The sequence below is a fragment of the Pelophylax lessonae genome (assembly GCF_965119305.1).
Source record: "Pelophylax lessonae genome assembly, chromosome: 8".
Taxonomy (NCBI): Eukaryota; Metazoa; Chordata; class Amphibia; order Anura; family Ranidae; genus Pelophylax; species Pelophylax lessonae.
In genome coordinates, this window is record NC_138775.1 from 147,213,578 (window position 1) to 147,237,354 (window position 23,777).

Sequence of the window (23,777 nt, forward strand, 5' to 3'; positions counted from 1 at the left end):
TTGTTGGCACTATAACCCACAGTTGAGGAATATGAAACTTTGTGTCTCTATGGACAAAGAAAAGTGTCTTAATACTTTGACCAGTTTTGAAATAAATGCAAATTAGACCAGACTCCTTTTAGATTTTACCCTACATAATTTGTTTTTATATACAGAGAAGATTTTGTTTTAAATATTGTGTTCTAGGCTTTTCAAGTTTCAAGCACTATTTTGATTCCGTGTATGAAAGAGTAAATTGTCTGTTCATTCGTTGTAAATCCGTTGTCTTCCTAAGTAAGTCCCACAGAGTCCATGGTATTTTCTAAAGAAAAATATTCGAAAACCTTTTCTGTGCATCTTAAGAGAATTTTCCAGCTTGTGGAGGGGGTCCTAAGAATCCTCCGGCCTGTTTTGTAGCTGCTCTGGATGGTGCAAGACCCAGCATTTTCTGAATGTTCTGAAAAGAAAAAAAAAAAAAAATTATATTCTCTGCCTCAAAATGCGATACCAAAAAATCCACGTCAAGTGAATTTATATATACACACACCTGAAAGTAAATCACAAACAGGCTGCAGAGGTAAATAATATTAGGTAGTTAATTATAATATATATATATATATATATATATATATATATATATATATATATATATATATATATATATATATATATATATATATATACACATACATACATACACACACACACACACATACACCTATGCAAATTAAAATAACTAATCAAAGATGGGTAACATACTCATATTAGGCTGCTTGCTAATTAGCACTTTGTGCTAAAAGTGTATTTGATGACGATTAAACCTGGTCTTTAAACCTTTTACCATTTGATTTCCCTGTCACTATTTTGTCAATTTTTCTGTAATTTAACGAATAACGCATCATTTTGTGTGGTGGCCAATACAACACTACCAGTGCATTCACCACACAAGAAAAAAAAAAAAAAAAAAAGTGGTAAGAACTGGACCGGATCCCTACTGTTGCACCACTGCCAATTTTGGTTATTTAGAACATTCCCAAATTATCTATTTCGTCTTCTTAGTATGCAAAAAACATTAAAGCGGTAATAAACCCAAAAGCAGACATATTGCAGTTTACCAATTCTTAGATGTGGTGACCGCATTCGTTTACCTTCATAGGATTGCTTTTTTATTTTCACCTGGTGATCTGGCCAGTAAAGCTAGGTACACACCATTAGTTTTTTCATTCAACCCAAGCGAGATAGATGCAGGAATCCTCCCCACTGTGCTATAGTATTAGGACAGTGGGGACTCTCCGCTGCCAGAATACACTGATCTGTGGCTGCAGATCACAGACCGAAGAGGGTTTTCCAGCAGCACTGTTCAACAGAAGTCAATCTAAAGGCCCGTACACACGTACCGATCGTCGGCATACAAACGTCGGCGGACGAAAGATCTGCCGATTGTACGCGTGTTAGTATGGTGCCTCCGACAGATGTCTGCGCACAATCCGCGGACAAAAGTCTTTCGTGCAAACATGAAAATTTTTGTCTGCGGACACCAGAACGGACGATTGTTCGCCTGTCAGTACAGAATTCGGCCGACAGACCGCAGATTTGCAAGACTGGGCATGCTCAGAAAATTAAAAACACAGGGAAAGTTAACCATTACATGACATCACTTCTGCAGTCAGCTGAAGTCTGCAGACAAAATTCTTGTGCTGTCCTTGTGCTGTCTTTGCACTTTTCAACAGACACCGACATCCCGGGGAGAAAAGAGGAACATTTGTATGCCGACGATCGGTACGTGTGTACGGGGCTTAACAATCAGCCTCTGTCAAACTAGGACCATGCAGAGATGAAAATTTGGTCGGTTCCTGCTGAACCAGCAAAATTTCCATCCGTGTGTACCTGGCAGCTTCAGTAGATTTAGATGAAGCAGCTAGAGGGTGAGACAAAATATTTAACACTGACAGGTAGAGCTGCACGATTTTGGATAAAATAAGAATTTTTTTGCTTAGAATAAAGATCACGATTCCCGGTGTAACATCTTTCACATTATACAAAATATTGGGCTAACTTTACTGTTTAGGTTTTTTTTTTTCCATTCATTGATGTGTATTTTTTTCCCCAAAAAATTGTGTTTTAAAGACCGCTGTGCAAATACAGTGTGACATAAAATATTGCAACGATCAACTCCTATCTCAGTGGAAGTCTTTTCAGAGGAAACACGTCGTGCCGTCACTCGCGTCACCCATCGTCCGGGCTGCAGCCGAACAAGGTGTGTCTGCAGGCTTTCCTGTTACTGTCTCCTATCAAGCACATTGATGTAAGGGTTTTACCTTTTTATGAAATAAACTATCGGGGGTAATGCACCATTGTCTGCCAATTTTTATTCCTCATATGGTACACTGTGGAGTGAATAAGAAGAATAAGACATATGTCCGTGGAGTTGGTCACCTGTATCCAGCCAGCTGATTGAGTTTAGATCTTAAGAAGAGTTTTTCCAGTGCATTTCTTACACCATCTGGTAAGAGGCCCTTCGGTGTATTTGACACAGGGTGGTATTGCAGTGGGAGATTTCTTCCTTACCAATTGGATATTATTTGCACCTTACTATACATCTGTCCGGTAAGGAGGAAAGCCTGGTGGTGGTGATGGTGGGAGTCACTGTGCTCACAACGTTTGAACAGCACTAGAGTTGATTTCCAGCACTCAACCATTCACTATTTTGAAGTCACACGGTGGAGACAACCCATTTTGTTGGATTTTGTGGACATTCACTGGTCATTGGACCACTTATATGTTAATTGATTTTTACATCCAGGACACTTTGGACTTTTTGTTTTCACTATTTGGCGATTTATTTGTATTTATAACACTCCCACTCAACTGTTTTGTTACACAGTAGTAGGGTCAATTTCATTTTATTCTGTTTAGCGCACCTATCTTTTTTCACATTTTTAATCACTATCAGGTATAGTTTTTGGTAGCAGCTTTACCCATATTAGCGCACCTTTTATTTTCACACGATCACCATTTTATTCTCTAGGGTCTCTACACACATATACATATATATATATACACATATACATACATACATACATACATATACACACACACACACACACACACACACACACAATATATATAAATATATGTTTGGGGGTTCTAAGAAATTTGCTAGCAAAAAAATACTGATTTTACCTTGTAAGCAGCAAGTGTCACAAAAAGGCTGTGTCTAAGTGGTTAAACTGGCCTCATTTACAGACCAAAGTTCATCCCTGTGATCTAATAGAACCAAATGATACATTGTTTATAGTTATCTCAAAGCGCTGAGCAATGTTGTGAAACTTTGCTAGAGGCTTTTTTTTTTGACCGCTGTGAGTGGGCAGAACGGCTCTGCACTGCATGAATTGTTGAAATGCTGGATTAAGATTGTAAAGGATGGTTGAAGATTTTTTTTTTTTACGATTAATCGTGCAGCTCTACATACAAGGGATGCCTAAAATGATCATCTTTTATGTAAAACCTTTATCCCAAAAAGGAAAAAAATTGTTGCTGTAACGGTCTAAAAAGTGTTAGCGGAGTTAGGCTTCAATTCATTCATGTTTTTGAATATGCTAGTGCATCTAACACAATCTTCCGCCCAAACTGACTATGTTGCTGTCCAATGGTGTCTGTTGCTCCTTCATCAAGATTATAGGCATTCTAATACAGGAGGTGTGTTACTGGCCAGATAACCTGGTGAAAATAAAGGGAACAAAGCCCAAGAAAAACGAATGCAGCCACCGCATCTAATGATTGGTAAGTTGTTAAATATTACATTTTTGGTTTTAGGTTTAAAGGATAATAAATGCACACTATTTTGCAGGTAAAAAAAAAATGTACAATTACCATTTTTTTTTTTTTAAGCCTTGAAAGCATTGCACCAGCAATCAGCAGATTGCAGATACCATGCAGGTCTCCTGCAGACTGTCAGTGTGAGCTATCTACCCCGTACATTGTACGGCCAGGCAGTTTTCACACTGACAGGAAGACTCAAAGAACTACTACAGTGCTCAACAGCACCATGGTAATTCATTGAGAACCACTAGCCAACAGCCGCTAAGGATGTCGGGACCTGTAGTTCATTCATGAATGGAGCTGCGTGAGCTCATTCCGGGGCTCAGTGTTTTAAAAAGACGACAGCTAGTAGAGCTGCACGACTAATCTTTTAAAAATAAATTGCGATCTCGAATTCATCGCACACCAACCCCCACACCCCACAAACTTAAAACTGCATGTCCTCGATTCTTACAGAGCTGTTTCTCTGCTCACTCAGTGGTCAAAAAAAAAAGCCTCTGGGCAAATGTTTAGCAACATTGTTAAGTCTGCTAGATAACTATAAACACAATGCTTTACAATGTATCTTTTTGTTCTTTCAGGCTCCATTCACACCTGGGCGTTTTCAGCTCCAAAAACGCTCAAAAGAAACGCTTCCAAAACGCCCAACAAGTAAAACCCCATTCATTTAAATGGCCCCTGTTCACATCTGAGCGTTTTGCAAAACGCCTGTAGCTGAAAAAAGTACATGAGCTTCTTTTTGGGCTGATTACCAGCGTTTTTGATAGATGTCAATGAAAAACGCCTGAAAAAATCGCGGTAAAATCGCGGTAAAAAACGCTACGCTCAAGTGTGAATGCAGCCTTAAATCAAAGGAATGAATTTCCATCTGTAAGTGACAGCAGTTTAACCTCTTAAAGACTAAGCGTTTTTCTGACACTTGTTGCTTACAAGTTTAAATCAGTATTTTTTGCGAGAAAATTACTTAGAACCCCTAACATACATACATATATATTTATTTTTTCAGCATAGACCCTAGAGAATAAAATGGCAATTGTTGCAATCTTATGTCACACTGTATTTGCGCCAAAGTCTTTCAAACACAGTTTTTTGGGAAAAAATACACTTTAATTAAAAAAAAAATTAAAAGTAAAGTTAGCCCAATTTTTTTGTATTATGTAAAAGATGTTACGCCGAGAATTGGGTTTTTTAAGCAAAAAAGAAGTTGCGATTCCCATTTTATCCAGAATCATGCAGCTCTAACAGCTAGTATAGGGAGCTTCTCCTCATACCGCTGCTACAGGGAGAGAGCAGTGGGAACATGTTAAAACGTTCCACCCTAAAAACAGGTGGAACATTTAAATACTTTACTACAGTCTTATGTCTCGTACACACGCAACAATTATCGGCCGACCGATCGGCCGACTTTTGTCCAGAGTGGTGTTTTGCTGGTTGGAATGTGCCTAGACTGCACATGAATTTTCTCAGCCAACAAAAATCTACTTCAGAAGTAATGTCATGTGCTGGTTTACTTTCCGTGTGTTTTTTCTTCTCTGAGCATGCCCAGTCTTGCTCATCAGATTTTTGTCTGCCGAAATCTGTACTGACTGACGGAAAATCGGCCGTTGTGTTGACGGCCAACAAAAATTTTATAGCATGCACACCAGATTTTTTTCGGCCGAAAAGTCGGAGTCGGTTGTCGGAAGCATCATACTAACAAGCCGAAAATCAGCCGATCAGACGTTGGCTGAAAATTCACGGCCAATAATCGATGCGTGTGTACGAGGCTTTAGGCCCTGTTCACACATCAGCATTTTTCAGCACGTAAAAACGCTCATCTCTAAAGTCTCAAAATGCCCAACAAGCAAAATCCCATTTATTTCAATGGCCCCTGTTCACATATGAGCGATTTGTTGCCTGAAGCAAAAACGCCTGTAGCTCAAAAAAGTACATAAGCTTTTTTGGCAGATTACAAGCATTTTTGTTAGATGTCAATGCCTGCCTCCAAACACCTGCAAAAAAGCCTGAAAAACAATGCTCTTAGGTGTATAATAGGGCCTTAAGTAGGTGTAATAGAGCCTTAAACACAATTTACTAAAACGGAAGCAGACAAAATATGAAGCAGCCGTGCATGGAAACTCATCAGCTTCTAGTATTCAAAGCTTAACTGAACAAGCTGAAGATAAAAGCTGACTGGTTACTGTGCATAGCTGCTTCAGTATTCGTGAACTTCTATATCCATTAGCTGCTTCATGTTGCTTTGCAAACTCACATATGAAATACTAAAATCGGCACTCCTTTCTTGTGGACACATAACTGGCTATCAACCTACTATGACTCACATTTACGGTTCTCTCTACAAATGTGATTTAGCTCAATTTTAACTTTTTCCCCAAGTTCTGCAAGATTATACTGGTAATGTCCTCTCCGTATATGCTTATCTTGTAGATCGAGCTAGAATACTGTATAGGTACAAAGTATCTGAATTGTAAGCAAAACATGTGGTGAGAAATGACACCCTTCTGAAAATCTTGGTTGGCCGCCTTGCTGTTAATTGGCTTCCAGACTTCCTGGGTCACTGACACCATTGCAAGCGTGCAGAAAGTGAAGTCATATTTCCAAATCGAAATACTTGTTTCTGATCATGACTTTGTGTATCAAAAGCTGTTGCCTCACAAATGAACTGATCTTTTCAGAAGGAAAGTCAGCAATGGCACCTTACACATTTCTCAGGTCCATTCAAAATGCGAAAACTATAAAAGAAAGCTGTAACTTCTCAAAAAATGGTCAAAAGCAAAACTTCCATACTACACCAGTTTGCCTTGTATATGTCTAAAATCCATTACTGCTATTTGGGAATATTTAATCAGATATATTTGTGCAACAAAACTAGTTCATGATTAAATACCTTAAAATCAGTAACACATTTAAATGTATTAATGCAACTAAGAAAAAAATTGATGGACATTTAGAACAGTTTTATACTTACTTGACGGATAGACATAGTGCAAAGTATGTACAGGAATATAAATGAACAGTCTGTATAATCCTCCCCTAGCAGATTTCTGTGAGACAGTCCTTGAATATAGGAAAGAGGGACAAAGGGCAACTTTGCTACAACCCGTCCATCAAAACTGTAGAGAAAAACAAATATTAAAATGAGTGATAGGATGGCGCTATATAGCATAGGAAAGGCAAAGGGGACTGTTAGCTTTAAACAGCAAAAAGAGCATTGATTTCCTGTAATAAATTACTAATTATAAAAATGTATCTTCGTTTTTTATTATTTATAGTAATAAGATTAAAAATGTAGATTTTCGTTTTAAAAAATTAATGTAAAAATATTACACATTATCTATCTATCTAGATACCTTGGCTGTAAAGGATAGGAGGGTTTATTTCTGCTTTAAGGCTATTAGCAGATCAGCCTCAACAAATTAGATACAGTGCCTAAAAATAGAGAGCAACTAAGCATGTGCAGAGAAGAGTGAGAAAGTGCAATACTGAATTTTAAACCGTATAGGGGCCAGCCTGAAGTGATCTAGCAGGACTTCATTTTCTGACTAAAGGATAAGCTCACCTATTAGAACAGGTCACATGTTCTGCACCTCACCCGCTCACTGCCCCCACCCCCCGTGTGACAGCAGACGGGGGTTCTTCTCCCCACATCCACTGTTAGATTTTGGAAACAGCGCAGCTGTGTGTGGCTCTGCCTACACACCTGCGTCATTCATTCACAGAAGTCTGACTGAAAAAAAAAAAACCATGGCAGACTTGAAGTTTGAACGAATTTCAGGCGTGCAGATCAGTATGCTTGTGCCTAGATTCCCACTAAGGCCGCTTTAAAAACGTGTGAGTTCAGCTGAACTCGCTAAACTTTAAGCCAGCATTTTCAGTGTGACTTCGGGGGTGATTTCACAGACATCTCTGTGGGTTGCTGCACAAATGTCTATTGAAAATCGCTCCCCCCCCCACCCCAAGTCGCTAAAAGTAGTATAGTAACTACTTTTGGGAATCGGTGCAGCGCTGCAAAGTCAGCGTTGATTCGGATGGTGCCATTGCCAGCAATTGGCTCCGATTTGACATGTCAAATTACATGTCAAAACAGACCAATGTGAACGTGGGGTTTAGCTCATTCACATTGCATGCAGCTCTAAAAATGACAGCCTGTACATACAACAGAGCTGCAGGTAGTGTGTGCAGGAGCTTGGAATTCCACATGTGATCTGCTGATCATGGGTGTCATACATTGCAGGCACCTGTGTTAGAAAATAAAAAAATACAAATAGGTTTACTTGAAAAAGAGGTTTAACATTTTTTAATGAGAGGTGAATTTCGCCTTTAAAAAAATGATAGTTTCACCTTTAGAAACAGGTTACACCTGCATACAGGCTGTAACATAACACGTTGCTATCCAGCAGTCAACCTAACCCAGAGTCCCTTCTGTGACAGCTAGCGGAGAACCTCTCTCCTGCAGCCGCTTTCACTTAAAAATTGGCGCAACTTTGATGGGCTCTGCCTGCACAGCCGCATCATTCATGTAGAGAAATCTGTGAATAAATTAACTACAAGACCCATTTTCTGACTACAAGCCTGACATTGTCCCCGTCATCCACAGATCATGGGTGCAATGCTCTGCAAGGTCCTGTGTAAAAAACTAAATAAACTAACATTTTTTTTACCTGCAAACACGTGCAATTGTGCATTTGTTTATTTTACCAAAGGTGAACTTAGCCTTTATGCTGTGTATACATCTCTCCATCTAGGTGGTTTGATATGCATTTTTCTCAGACCAACTTCTGCTTATTCATGTATGAAAGACGAGATAACTTACATTGAGTTGAACATTCCCATCAAAGCTGTGAAACAAAATCCAATGGCAAACATGGACTTCATGCGGACCTAATAACAGGCATAAATATTAGAGACCTTTTGCTACTTATCTGCAATATAGTGAAATGTCACGTTACACACATTTTATAATATATATAACACACACACACACACAAACATTTTTTGTATAATTCAAAGATACTTATTATCCCTTCCCACCCAGCCCTGGCGTCCCTTTAAAGAGGAAGTAAAGCTGTAATAAGACTTACCTATAGGTACTGTAAAATATCTCCTAAACATGCACCGTTAAGGAAATATTTACTTTGCATGCAGCCAGAGACATCACTGGCACATGCGTTCTGAAGGAACGACCACCCGTGCCGTTCCTTCAGAGCCCTGTGCCGTGAACGGTGGCTCCAGCGCACATGCGTGGGAGTGACGTAATCATGGCCAATCAGATGGCCGGAGGACGCAAACTTGGAAGGAAGATGGGTGAACATGTCGGCCGTGTCATTCTAAAGTAAGCATTTCATAATGAGCTAGTATGCGATGCATACCAACTCATTATGCCTTTGTCTTTTAGGTTTTTATTTTTTACATTTTTTTTTTTTTTAGAGGTTTACAACCTCTTTAATAGGCATGCCTGAGGGCAGGAACGAACGACAATCACACGACCATTGGCTATCACAGTGGTTACATGATCAGAAGCCAGTCTGCAAGCTACTGATTGTTAGTCGGGAGTATGCTCTCATCACGGAAATATTGGTCACCCAGGTCATGCATGTGCAACTTGTGGGTGTTAAAGCCCACCCTTTTGCACATGTGTTACACAGGAGGCAACCAGTTAAAGTATTCAGGGCTCAAAGCTGAATACAAAAATTCAGATAAAATATTTAACAAATTCTAATATATCAGAGCGCAATCATATTCGTTGTTTTCAAGAGGTTGTAAACTTGTTTAAAAATTTTTTTTTTTTTTTTTACAACCTGCAAGAGAAAGACATAATGAGCTAGTATGCATCGCATACTAGCTCATTATGAAATACTTACCTTAGAACGAGCCCCCGCCGTGCCGCTCTCTTACCTGTATGACGGGCGACATGACATGTCGCTCGTCTTCCGGGATCGCGGCATCCGGTCATCTGATTGGCCGGAGCAGCGGTGACGTCACTCCCGCGCACGCGCGCGGGAGCAGACGGTCACGGCACTGGGCTCTGAAGGAACGGCACGATCAGCCGTTCCTTCAGAGCGCATGCGCCAGTGACGTCACTGGCTGCATTAAAGGTAAATATCTCCTTAACGGTACATGTTTAGGAGATATTTACAGTACCTATAGGTAAGCCTTATCATAGGCTTACCTATAGGTACAACTTCCTGAGGAGGGTTTACTTCCTCTTTAAAGTTTGTCTAAACTCAACATACATTGCAACTAATGTGGTGGATGCATTTATATTCTAGGTAAGAGGTGAAGGCGACAATGCCGACACCTCTCTACTATATCAATGGAGGAGCAGGGTTGGCTGTGCATGCTTGAGGCAAGATGTTTAAAGTTAGTTACTTTGGCTGTGATGGTCACCAGCACCCATAAGATATTCATGCTACCCACTCTTGGGACATTCAAACATCGTGAATATATAGTAACATTTTTGCTGATTGCTTGATATGTGTTCTGGAAATGTGCACCTTGCTTTAAACAGTTGGGGACAATGGACGTGCTACACGTTAAACAAAAGAAAAAAAAAAAACACACACACTTCACTCGTTTATAGTACATCCTGTCCTTCCACACAGCCACCCCCTTGGTTTTAAAGCAACATGAATATCTGCATGCACAGTGTGCTCTGCATTCAGGGTCCGGCCAAACAGCTGAAAAGCACAAAACCAGAAGCAATACAGGGCACAGATAGAAGTATTAGGAGCGGTGACTGCTAAGTGAAGGAGGACTCAGTTAAAAAGATAAGCCTGTCAAAATGTGCTAGTATACTAGCACATTATGACATAAACCTGCAGGGGACCATTTAAAATGGTTTACTACAGCTTTAACCCTTAGTTTAATTAGTCCTATTTAAAAGGAGACGTATAGTCAAAGCTACAAGAGTGCATTTCTTTCAGCAAGCCAAAGTCCACTGACATGGCAGAGCTGGTTCCGGCTCTGAAAAGATCCCGACCATATGGTCAGGATCCATCCCGAAGCCTGGACTAGCAGCTGGCTCAGCCTCCTCAGCAAACTGCTTTCTTTCCTCTTTTTTTTTGTTTAGAAAATAAAAAAACCCAGTAGTGATCAAATACCACCAAAAGAAAGCTCTATTGGTGTGAAAAAATGACAAATTTTATTTGGGTACAGTGCAATTTTCTTTTAAAGTAGTGCATTGCCAAAAAGCAAAAGATGGCCTGGTCATGAAGGCGGAAAATCTTCCAGAGGGCAAGTGGTTAATCTGGATAGGTCTACTGCCATCATTGGCACGCTTTTATAGTAGTGTGGGACAGGATGTTGAATATTAGCAAAAGAAAAAAAACTGACTGGGATTTTAGCCATTCACACTGTCCAAAAAAGGTTTTGCCTATAAATACACTTTTTAAGCTATGGACAGGCAAGAAAGTAATCTTTTCTATATCAATAAAAAGGTGTGACAGATTCACTAACCTAAGGACACATAGTGTAATTCCGTACACTTTATTGCAAAAACAATATAAAACCAAGTTCCCCACTCCCATCAAAATGCTACTCACAAACACAGAAGAAATTCAGGCGTTTCAAATGCATAAAAGAATGTAAATCCACCGCTGTTCTGTGTTTGTGAGTAGCATTTTGATGGGAGCGGGGAACTTGGTTTTATATTGTCTTTGCAATAAAGTGTACCGAATTACACTGTGTGTCCCCGTTATATGCTTTCACTTACATGACATGGATGGCGTGAGCTGATTGCTTTTGGAGATACAGAGTCCTTTGGGAGCCAAGCTGCAGCAGTGCACTTGTCCACAGGTGGAGATTCTATCTGATATATACAGGCTTATACAGATCGTCTGTCTGGTGAGTGTCCATTCTGACGGGTGGCACAGCTTGATGGTGGAGGCGCACTGACTTATACAGATATTTGCACATCTATTTCACCAATGTTTGACATCTGCACCTGAAATTTGACTTTTTTTTGTCTATCATTTGGTTGTGTCATTGTAACTTCCATTGATTGCATGTGGTTCTCTGTGGGCACCATTATTCATTTATGTATTATAATATATCATATTTTATATGTCATATGATCTATTTACGATTATTGGGCATATGTTAGCGCTGCTAGTGTTACAGATTTTTCTTATATTAGTGAATCTGTCACACCTTTTTATTGATACATTTGTGATTTATAGCAGCAGCTTTGGCCTTTGTGGTCTATGATTTTATTTTTTAATATATAGCGCTGGGTGAGTGGGATTTGGACAACTATTTATTTAGTGGCCTTCTTGCTCCTTGTTTACAATCTTTTCTATATGTCTTACCCAGCAAATGTATACTGCATATTTGACTTTTTTTTTTCTAGCGATCCTCCCTTTGGCAAAACAATGAATCTTTAAACTTTTTTTTGGAATCTTTCCCGACTGAAAAAACATAGGCTACAAAATGTTGAACTCCCAATAATTCCAGTTGCCAGGCTGGCCCTCTGGATTCTGTACTCACCAGTCCCACTGTCGTTAGCCTGTAAATCTCTGTGAAAGGCTGAAGGTCGCTGTGGTTGAAAAGGACTGGGCGGTGCAACCAGTAGTACTAATGTTTAGGGCAGTACATATCCAGAGATTTAAGCCCAGAATGCAAGCAGTCTGCATTTCGAGCAATCATCCCTGAACTCATACTACCCTAAATGTTGGTACCACTTGGTGCACAGTCCAGCTGTTGCAGTTGTCAGCTTCTCAGGAGTTTTACAGGCTGTCAGCAGGGCTGGATAGTGCACCTATGCCTTCTGCCCACACTAAAAAGCTGAGATCTCCTGCACCAGGGCTAAAAGTTCAGTGTGTATGAGGATAAAAGTGTGGAAGGATATGTCCACCATTTTTAGATCGGAATACTATCTGGAGCTTGAAACTACCTTCTTTTTTCTTTACATTTTTATTCTGGCTATGGAGAAAAAATATGAAACTAAAAAAAAATGTAATTGTGTAGCTAGTCTTTGCCCTTGCAGGCGAGTCAAGATTATGCCAAAATATCATGTACCAGTAGGCAGTGCCCTAAGTCAAGGACAGCTAAACCATTAAAAGTTACAGTAGATTGAGATAGACACCTGCAAAAGTAACAAGTACGATAAAAAAAGGCACATTATTAGAGCTTGCAGTGCGTGGGTTTAAAAAAAAAAAAAAAAAAAAAAAAACTGTGGTTTCTGAGGCTTGACACAGAGGCTAAGCCTTTATTTTAGTTTTAGCTTATGGACCTTGGAGAAACAACTCCAGCCAAAACTTTTTCTTTTGGTTTAGGATTGAGCAGGAAAGGATTAAGACCCCTGTAAATTATTACTGCTCTCTGTGGACCCCTTGTGTCCCTAAAACAAAAATTGAGCACACACGACATTAAAAAAAAAGGGGAATACAGGAATTCCAGTTAGTTTATTTTTTGTCCGTGACCTACTGGAGATTTTCCCCTTACTACCTGTGGGGTGATCATATTGTCAATGGGACAGAAGAAAGGAGAATTTACCCAATGACCCCAAAGACAGCAATAACATAGGTTTGCAGCCTTCCTCTATTCATGAACTGAATATATAAAAAAAAAAATTCTTTAGGGTGTTGATGACCAGATGACACTCATTATTGAAAGGGTTTGAGATTAATGGAGACCAGAAAAACTTTCTGACAGCAGAAAAGACTGGTCTGTCTATATTTGTGGTATACAGATAAACTGTAGTAGACATTTCTCAAATTTTCTACATACATACCAAATTGTTTACCACTTGGAGACCGCCCACCCACAATCCAGCGGATGGCCGGCATGCACAGGCAAAGCGTATCTTTGTCACTGCCCACTTCCAGATTTAGGGGGCGTGCATGCAAAGCAGGGATGAGAAACTAAGAGCGGATAGTAAAAGCAGCACACTTTACACATAGTTAGGCACACATTTAACCCCTTTTTCACTTTAGATGTTAACCCCTTCCCAGCCAGTGTCATTAGTACAGTGAGTGTTTAGTATTAGCACTGATCACTGGAATAATGTCACTGGTGATGTCAGTGGCAGTTAAGTCAGTTCCCCCAGCGTTCGTATCAGATTGGCTATAGCATTATCACAGTCCCACAAGTCATTAATCGCCGCCATTAGTAGTATAATAAATAAAAACTCCAATATACACATATACATATACACACACACACACACACACATATATATACACACACATACAAAACACACACACCATAGTTTGTAGGCTCTTTGACCTTAATGCAAACCAACTAATATACATTTATTGGGATTTGCTTTTTTAATCAAAACCTCTAGCAGAAAACATTTTGGCCAAAATGTATGAAGAAATTAGTTTAATTTTTTTATTTTTTTTTTTTATTGGATATGCTTTGCAGCAGAAAGTAAAAAAAAAAAATCGTTTTTTTTCTTCAAAATTTGTCTTTTTTCGATCACAAAAAAATAAAAAATAAAATAAAAAACCCAGTGGTGACCAAATGTCACCAAAAAAAAAAAGAGCTCTATTTGTGGGGAAAAAAATATACATTTTGTTTAGGTGCAGCATTGCATGACCGCACAATTACCAGTTAAAGTAGCGCAGTACTGAATAGAAAAAAAAATTACCTGGTTATGAAGGGGGTAAAATCTACAGGAACTCAAGTGGGTAACTGCTATACTTCATTGGGTTACAACATTACTTACCATGGATAGATCACGGTTGTTGTTTTTTAGCTTCTCTTCCTGACGTTCTGCAAAAATAAAGAACAACTTTCTGTCACTAAGATTTATATGAAAAATGTCTGGTTAATCAATGCCTCAACAAGCAGGAAAAACAGACAGGTTGGAGCTTGGGCACCGATTCACAAAGGCAACTGTAAAGAAACTATTACATGAACAACATCATAGTCAACCTTTTACTTAATTTAGTAAAAATTTACTAAACTGCATTGGGGGATTTTTTCTTATGAAAGAATGGTTAAATGGAATCTAGACAATGGAAGGATTCATTAAAGTGATTGTAAAGTCTGGTGTTTTTTTTTTTTCTATTAAATTAACAAAACATGGTATACTTACCTCCTCTGTGCGGTGATTTTGCACAGGGCAGCCTGGATCCTCCTCTGCTCAGGTCCCTTTTCACTGCTCCTGGCCCCTCCCTCCTGTCAAGTGCCCCCACAGAAAGCAGTTTGCTATGGGGGCACTCAAGCCGAGCTTCAGCTCTGTGTGTCCATTCAGACAAGGAGCTGCCGCTCGGCCCCACCCCCTCTCCTAATTTGGCTGAGTTTGATCGACAGCAGTGGGAGCCAATGGTGTCGCTGCTGTGTCCCAGCCAATTAGGACAGCTGAGGGACTCGTGGACATCGCTGAATAGAGATGGACTTCAAGTATTCGGGGGTGCTGGGGCGGCTGCTATACTAAGGGGACTAGATTTTCAAACTTAAATCCGGGGACACACTTTTTTTTTTTTTTTAATTGGCAAATTGTAAACTATTTTATAAGCATATGTGTTTATGGAATGATTGTATAATATTTACATTATTTCTTACATGAAATAAAAAAAAAATCATTGTTTCATCAGTGAAGGCGAAAAAAAAAAAAAATAATTTTTGCAAAATTTTAACCGCTTGCCGACCGCCGCAAGTATATATACTGCGGCGGTCAGCCCCAGCCAGGCAAAGTGACATATCGGTACGTCACTAGCCTGTGAGCCAATATCGGGCAAGCGAGCGCCGCTGGAGGCGCGCTCCCGCCTCGGCTCGTTCCCTAACAAGTCCGCTGTGAAGGGAGAAAGGCAGACGGCTAATGTAAACAAAGCCGCCTGTCATTCTTCCCTGTGTAACAGCAGAGATCTAACGGTCCTGCCATGTAGGACCGTAGATCTCTGCGATTACATGTAAAGCCACATCCCTGCACAGTTAGAAACACGCCCCTAGGGACACACTTAACCCCTCCTTCCCCAATAAAGGTAACCCCTTCCCTGCCAGTGTCATTTTTACAGTAACAGTGCATATGTATAGCACTGATTACTGTAGTAATGTCACTGGTAACCCCAAAAGTGTATAAAAAAAAAAAAAAAAAAAAAAAAAAAAAAATCGCAGATCGCCGCCATTACTCGTTAAAAAAAACCAATAAAAATGACAAAAATCTTTTCCTTAGTAAACGCAAAAACTTTTGCGCAAACCAATCAAAATCCGCTTATTGTGATTTTTTTTACCAAACATATGCAGCATAAAACAAATTGGCCAAAAATATTAAAATTTTTTTTAGATTTTTACATTTTATTGGGGGGGAATTTCATATAAAAAAAATGTGAAGAATATTGTTATTTTTGCAAAATTGTCGCTCTTTTTTTGTTTATAGCGCATGATCAAAAAAAAAAAAAACGCACAGGTGATCAAATACCACCAAAAGAAAGCAGTTTGTGGGAAAAAAAGGACGTCAAATTGGTTTAGGTACAGCGTCGCACGACCGCGCAATTGTCCGTTAAAGTCACACAGGTGCCGAATCGCAAAATAGGCCCTGGTCAGGAAGGGGGTAAAATCTTCTGGGGCTTAAGTGGTTAAAACAAACTCACCTCCTTCTGGCATGTGGTCATTACATTCCGAGTCTGCAGCTCATTCATCAAGGCAATCCCACCCCACTGGACTACATTGCCCATAATTCCTTGCACTTCTTGTCATACATCAGCCAGGAGGGAGGAACACTGTCTGCCCTCTCCAGTCTCCCTATTGCCACTGAACAGAGAGAGATGGGAGGAGAGCAGCACTATTTCATCCCTCCCTCCTGCTCGGCAGGTGCACTGGCTCCACTTTTACAGGGTTGTCTGACAAAGGGGCGGAGCTCTGTATAACAGCCCCACCCATCCCCAACATCAGCGCTTAGATTTGACAGCTCCACTCACTGTCACTGCAGTGGTATGCCCCCCTTGCCCACCAATCCCTTCCTGTGCTGGATAATTCTTCACACTACTCAATGTCCTGCTACTAGCTAGGGGGCTGTCAGCATTAGGTATAAGAGCTGCCCCTGAATCCAGGGACAGAACCGGGGACAGATTAGGTCCGGGGACGGTGTCCTTAATCCCGGGACGACGTCTGGTCACCCTATGCTACACACAGAAGGCTTTTTATCTTAATGCATAGAATGCATTAAGAGAAAAAAAAACTTCTGCCTTTACAGCTCCCTTAAGCCAGATACCATGGTGCTGATTAAAGGCAAAAAGGCCGTTCACTTTGCAAGGGAATTTTCCTTTAGTTTAAGTAATGAAGTGAAAAATCATTTGACAAAAGCATAATCAATCATGTGCAAGGAATATTAAAAAAAAAAAAAAAAAAACAAACAGTATTTTGGTTTACGTCTGAATGAATGATAGAGCAGAGATTCACCTCATTGACTAAGCTGAGGGAGAATTCTTAATAAGCCCTAGCATCAGCTATATGTTTTGATGTTAAGTGTATGCATACCAAGTAATGTAAAACACTTTTATTACCTCCTACAATGATCACAGTACTCCCAAAAATACTTTCATTTGCTTTTCTTTCCTGAAGGACATCTTTGTTCGGGTATTACCCAAGCTCAGCATCCACTTCTACAACTAAGAATCGGTCTTAAAAAATGATACAAGTGTGCAATTTCACAAGTGCCTGACAAAGATCGGCTGTCTGCTGCTGCCTTTCACCATGTGACTTGCTACTACAGACTTACAATGTTGCAGCCTGGTCACTGGGGACAGGAGGGTAAGGAAATGCTTCCTCCTGCCTGCAACCAAATGATGACATTATTTCAGCCTAGGCAAAGCCACCTGACAGAAGCTTAGGGATGATGGCTTACTATAAAAGTTTTTTTTTTTTTTTTTTTTTTTTAGATACACAATTACTGTATACAATGACTACGTCGATAATTTTTTTCATGACCACATTGAAAAGCTGGAGGCAAAGTTACATATATCCAGCATATCTCCTGATTAATTGGCATTATAACACTAAGTGGAAGAGTATTCATAACTAGCTGTTATCAGAGAAGGAAAAATAAAAACATTTTATTCATCCTGTGTAAATTCTGCAATAAACTTTGTGAAATGCTGCTTGCAGATACTTGATAGTGCAGACATAAACTGGCTTCCCTCAATGCAGTAAATCGCCAAGTGCTGTATGCCTCTCCAAGGGTTTGCTATGGTTGATTATGCTAATAGAGTAAGAGGTCAATTTAAAAGAAGGGAGTGACAATGTTTCTGGTAGAGCAGTAGCAATCAAAACATATTTGGGGTTACTTACTAAAACTGCATGGTGCAAAATCTGGTGCAGCTCTGCACAGAAACCAATTAGCTTACAGGTTTTGGACAATTTTAAAATGCTTTTTTTTTTTTTACAAAAAAATAAGGTGCCTTGTCTGGGGCTCACTGCAAGGAAATGGGGGATCCAAAAAAAAAGAAGAAAAGAAAAAAAAAGTACCAAAGCAAAAAGGTAAAACAATACAAGATCCGTGAAGAAATCAATAACATAATCGGAACACATTTCATGCAGGCCACTAGAAGATACAATTACCTATTTTTTTCTTTTGAGTGCGTCCAGCAGATTCTGTTATAGCTTCCTTTTTCTTTTCCACTAAAGAAATAAATGAATAAAAAAACTCAGAAAGCCAAGTATAGCCCTAAAATGGTAACATTTACCATCATTCAACAAAGTTTCAGCATCACAATATTTATTGTACAGTAATAATAATAAAAAAAAATTATATAATTCAGGGCAAGATGAAGATGAGATAATAAATCTGACAATCTTACCTATGCAGTTAGTGTTTTTGGTTTTGTGTGTGGAAAGTGCTTTTTAATGTGTTTTAAAACAGAACTTGGAAGATGCGTCTCTGAATGTCCAGCTACATAAGCTCCTTTCTATCAAGTAAACAAAAATACAGCACAGGTGTCAAACACAAGGCCCGCGGGCTGAATGCGGCCCCCCAGCCCTCGCACCTCTCCTACAGCTGCAGCACCCCACCTTGTTTCAGTAGTCGGCAGCAGAGAGGACAGAACTCCTTTGCCAGATCCTGTGCTTTTCTGTGCTGCTGCAAAAAAGGCTCATCTTTGCCCACCCAACCCCCCCCCCCCTCTCAGCAGTCTGCAGCAGAGAGGAGGGCAGAACTCCTACAGATTCTGCACCTCTCTGTGCAGCCACAACACCACCTTGTCTAAGCCTCCCCTGGTCTCAGCATTCAGCAGACTCTGTAAACTGACTCCAGCCCTCCTCTGGTCCTCCTCCAGACCTTGCACTTTCTTCTTCCCATATCCAACCACATCATCTTTATGGCAGTAGCAAAAGGTAAGGGGGTGCATTGTGATGGAAGGAAGGGTGGGAGACTCTTGAATTATGATGGTGGGGGGGCTCTTGACATCTTGTGTAAGGGGGCGTGGGGTGCTCTAGACATCTAATCGTACAGATATAACCGGCCCTTTGAGGGCAACCATAATGCGGATGCGGCCCGCGATGAAATTGAGTTTGACACCCCTGGTTTACAGGATAGCTCTTTAAAAGAGCTTTTATCATCAGACTTCAAGGACAGTGCTTTGTGACCGAGTGTGTTAATGCTACAGAATTTAGGCACAATAAGTGTTATATGTAAAAGATATGTATAAAACAATATCAGGAAACCATATAGGGATCTCAAGACTTGCAAAACTCTTCTCATTTGATACTTCTGAATGACATTTAAATGCTGTCTGCACTGCAATAAGCATCCTCTGGGTTCCGCCTCTGTCAGAATACACTGATCAGCAGCCGATCAATAAAGGTTTTCTAACATTCCCGTATCGAATGATAGACTTCTATAAAACTTAGACAACCACACATGGATAGAAAATGTTCGATCCCTGCTGAACCAGATGAATTTAGATTTGATCTATGGCCAGCTTTAGGCCGGAATGGCATTCAAGAAGTGCAGCAATATGCACTTTTTACTTTGCACTACTTTCATTTAGAGTAACACAAACAGAGTGCAACCAGAAGAGGCTTCAGGGGTCTGATCACACAGATGGATTGAGCCTGCCTGAGCAAGGAATTAGGGACTTATTACAGATTGTTTTTCTCTGTCCCTAGATATAAAAAGCATTTGACCCTTGCAGTGCACAGGGCCCTACTGCAAGGGTACTTTTTTTTTTTTTTTTTAAATTACCAGAGTTGGGTTTTAACCACTTGCCTACTGGGCACTTAAACCCCCTTCCTGCCCAGGCCAATTCTCAGCTTTCAGCGCTGTTGCGCTTTGAATGACAATTGCGTAATCATGCAACACTGTATTTTTTTTTTCAAATAAATAGAGCTTTCTTTTGGTGGTATTTAATCACTATTGGGGTTTTTATTTTTGGCTGTACAAACAAAAAAGCCTGAAAATTTTGGAAAAAAGTTTTTATAGTTTGTTATAAAATTTTGCAAACAGGTCATTTTTCTCCTTCATTGATGTGCACTGATGAGACGGCACTGATGGGCCCTGATAGGCTGCACTGATGGATGGCACCGACAAACAGCACTGAAGGGCACCAATAGGTGGCACTCATGGGCAATGATAGGCATTGGTAGGTGACACTGATGGGCAGCACTGATAGGTGGCACTGGTGGGCACTGATGGACCGATGTCCCTCTGACAGCAGCGGTGATCAGCTTTTTTTTTTTTACTCCTCACACTGACCGCGTAAGGGAAAAAAAAAAGCTGATCACCGGCTGCTGTTTACATCACATGATCAGCTGTCAATGGCTGACAGCTGATCACGTGGTAAGAGGCCGGGACCAGCCCCTTACTCTAATCTGTGATCAGCCGAGTCTCATGGACTCGGCTGATTACAGAGCGAGCCGCGTGCGCTCCACAGCTCATGCACGGCAGGACGTACATGGACGCCCTCCCGGCAATTAAGGTCCGCACTGTAGAGGTCTTTCGGCTATAGCGCGGATGGGAAGAGGTTAAGGCATAATTATACAAAACCGTAGAAGTGTTTTTATTCCTTACTATGGAGAGACTCGATTCTGCGTCCTTAGTAGAGTGTGGGAGGGCTTAAAACTCCTGAGAATGTTAATATTGAACTTCTCTGCCCCATAGGCAACAGCACCCTCCATTTCTTGAACAGGTGTCAGTGTCACAAACAAAAATATTTGAGATTAATTTCAACTTTTTTGGAGCACTATGCAAAACCCCCAAAAAAATAAAACAAAAGATGAAGAAGAGGTAGCTGAAACCTTTAATAACTTACATTTTTTACTTTGCTTCTCAACTTCAGCTTTTAACCTCTTGTACTTGTCCGTTCTGTAAACTAACACCCATGTTATACCTAGGAGTCGAACAAACACATAAAATAAGAGTGGATAAATCAAACAAACAATAGACAAAGTAGCACAAATCTGAACTGTGTAATCAGACTGACCAGCATAGAGCCCACACCAGTGAAAGCAGCATGTGGGGGTAGGGGGTAGGGCAGGACAACCAGTACACAGAGTGAAGGACAGGCCAGCTGCATGTAGACATCAAATCAAGCTCTCCAACAGCAGACACGAGGGCCCATTCACATAAACCCTTCAGTTCAGGGAAAACCCGGCGATTCTGGTGTGGGTTCCCATATTGCACCTGAAATGCAGGCAATTCACACGGACATCTGCAGGTGTCAATGACACCCACAAATCTGTTCAGTGTGAACTGTGAAATGGTACAGGAATCGGATCGCAAGGGTGTTCACAATTCCAAAGCAGACCAAAAAAAAGGGTCCTGCACCATTTTGGTCCAAATGCGATGCAAATTCAGTCATACAAACTGTATGACTTAATTTGCATTGCACAGACATCAAATTAAATGTACATAGCAATGCGGTGCAAATCACAAGCGACGTCTGATAGCACCAGTGTGAACCCAGCCTTAAAGTGGTTCTAGAGGCAAGATATTATTTACCTTCATGTACTCCTTGCATCAAGGTAAAAGTCACAGAAGTTTAATTCCCCCCTCACCTCCCTATATACTCTTAGGCTGGCCATACACTATACAATTTTCCTATTCAATTTCCTTTAGATCTACCTTCAACTATGTAGTACAAGGACCTGCCTGATTGCATACAAATTGAAAGTGTTTAGGTTTGACCTTTATTATATGGATTTGGTAAATCTAAAGGAAAGTTGAACAAGAAAATTGTATAGTGTATGGCCAGCCTTAGGTCAGTGCCGTGCCAGTCTGTAGCAGCCATAGTCTCTGTTGGCTCCCACTGCTGTCAATCAAATCTTGAGATCAGAGAGCAGGGGGAGGGGGTTGAGGCTGAGACACACTGTGTGTGACTATAGATGCACACACCCTTGATTGGGAGCAAGCCTGCAGGTTCCCCCCGCCAGCAAGTGGCTTGCTATTGGGGCACACAAAGAAGTAGAGGTTCGGGGCAACTTTGAGCAAGCGAGTAAGTATAACATTTGTTATGTTCAAAAAATAGGCTTTACAATCACTTTAAATTGGCCATTAACTTTTAGAACATTAGTGGAACTGGCCAAAATCTGCTCAGTGGGCAGCCCCCCATTGGCTCCCTCTCGTCCCAAATCTCCTAGTTTGAAAAACTGAAGGACGCAGGTGGAAAATTGTCAGCTGAACAGCAGCTGCATTCACTTACCTGTCCAGGGATCCTGCGATTTTGGCACCCCAAGCCGATCCGTCCATCGGCATCAGGTTGTAAACCCACTTTGATGACTTTTACCTACAGGTACTGTAAATATCTCCTAAACTTGCACCATTCAGGAGATATTTACATTGCATGCAGCCGATGACGTCATCAGCACATGCGCTCTGAAGAAACAGCCGCCCGTGCCGTTTCTTCAGAGCCCTGTGCCGTGACTGGCGGCTCCCACGCACATGCGCGGGGGTGACGTCACGCAGCTCCGGCTAGTAATACAGCCGGAGTCTGCAGACCCGGAAGGAAGACGGGTGAAGATGGATGCGGGGACATCCCGGGCTTCGTTGCAGGTAAGTGTCATAATGTGCTAGTATGCGATGCATACTAGCACATTATGCATTTACTTTGCAGGGGAGGGAAAAAAAGGAGGCATTTTTTGAAGAGTTTACTGCCTCTTTAAACCTGAACATATATTCATTACACATGTTCTGGGGCTATTTTAATGCAGATAAGGCAGTAAGAGTTTAAATGCCACCTTAATCAGCCACAGAACCTGTGTAATCAATAGGTGTTCGGGTTTAAAGGGATGGCGGTGGCAGCCCTAGCGTCCAATGCCATGCTTTGAAGAAAGTGTAAACGAACCTATAGAGTTTACTACAAGCTGAACAAAAACAATCAGACGGTGTATGACCTGAAGTGACCTCCAATCCTGTACACAGGACCAATGTCAGCACACGTTCAGTCAGTCTGTGTGGAGGAGACACATGCACGGCGCTCTATCAGTGAAGAATGTAATAAAAGTCCTGTCTCCATCCCCTGTCGTTCATTCCTTCTCTAATCTCTCACCCTCGGCGAGCAGCGCGGTGCACACAGAGATGAAGACGATCAGCACCGTGTCTGCAAACATCGTACTCATCTTGTCAGATCTCCTCCCCTCACCGCCGATCACATCCACCACCGAGAACCGGAAGACAGTCAGCACTACGGCCCTGACGTCACCACGCCGAGCGGAAGACAGGCAGAGTATGCCCGCAGCGAGAGGAGCCCTCCGGCACCCCATAGAAGGGAAACATAGTTCCGTGTGCTTTGTACGTCCCAGGGAGTTATTATCCTTGTGTAATGTGTACCAACTTTTCCAAACAGAAATAATAAAAGGAAACTTGTCATGAAAGAGACATTGAGGCTGCCACTGCTGACCTCTGCTCTTAAAAATAAAAGCTGTAATCCCATCCTATTCTGTGCGTCAATCATTGAACTAAAGGCAAAACATGAAATGAGAGTAATCCCTGAAAATTAATCACTTCAGCCCCATTCTGACACTTCTCTTCTACATGTAATATTTTTTTTTTTTTTGTTGCTACAAAATGACTCAGAACACTCAAAAATGATATTATT

The 23,777-nt window shown here is 40.8% G+C and overlaps 1 protein-coding gene across 1 annotated transcript; it reads right to left on the bottom strand.

Moving 5' to 3' along the window:
* Positions 1–194: 194 nt before the first annotated feature.
* TMCO1 (transmembrane and coiled-coil domains 1) lies at positions 195–23,375 on the bottom strand. Its single transcript, XM_082265961.1, has 7 exons — positions 23,229–23,375; positions 20,994–21,071; positions 18,307–18,366; positions 14,471–14,517; positions 8,615–8,682; positions 6,770–6,914; positions 195–436 (listed from the first exon to the last, which is right to left on the bottom strand). Exons 1-7 carry the CDS (start codon positions 23,296–23,298, stop codon positions 338–340), a joined length of 567 nt encoding a protein of 188 aa, XP_082122087.1. The 5' UTR covers positions 23,299–23,375; the 3' UTR covers positions 195–337.
* Positions 23,376–23,777: the final 402 nt, after the last annotated feature.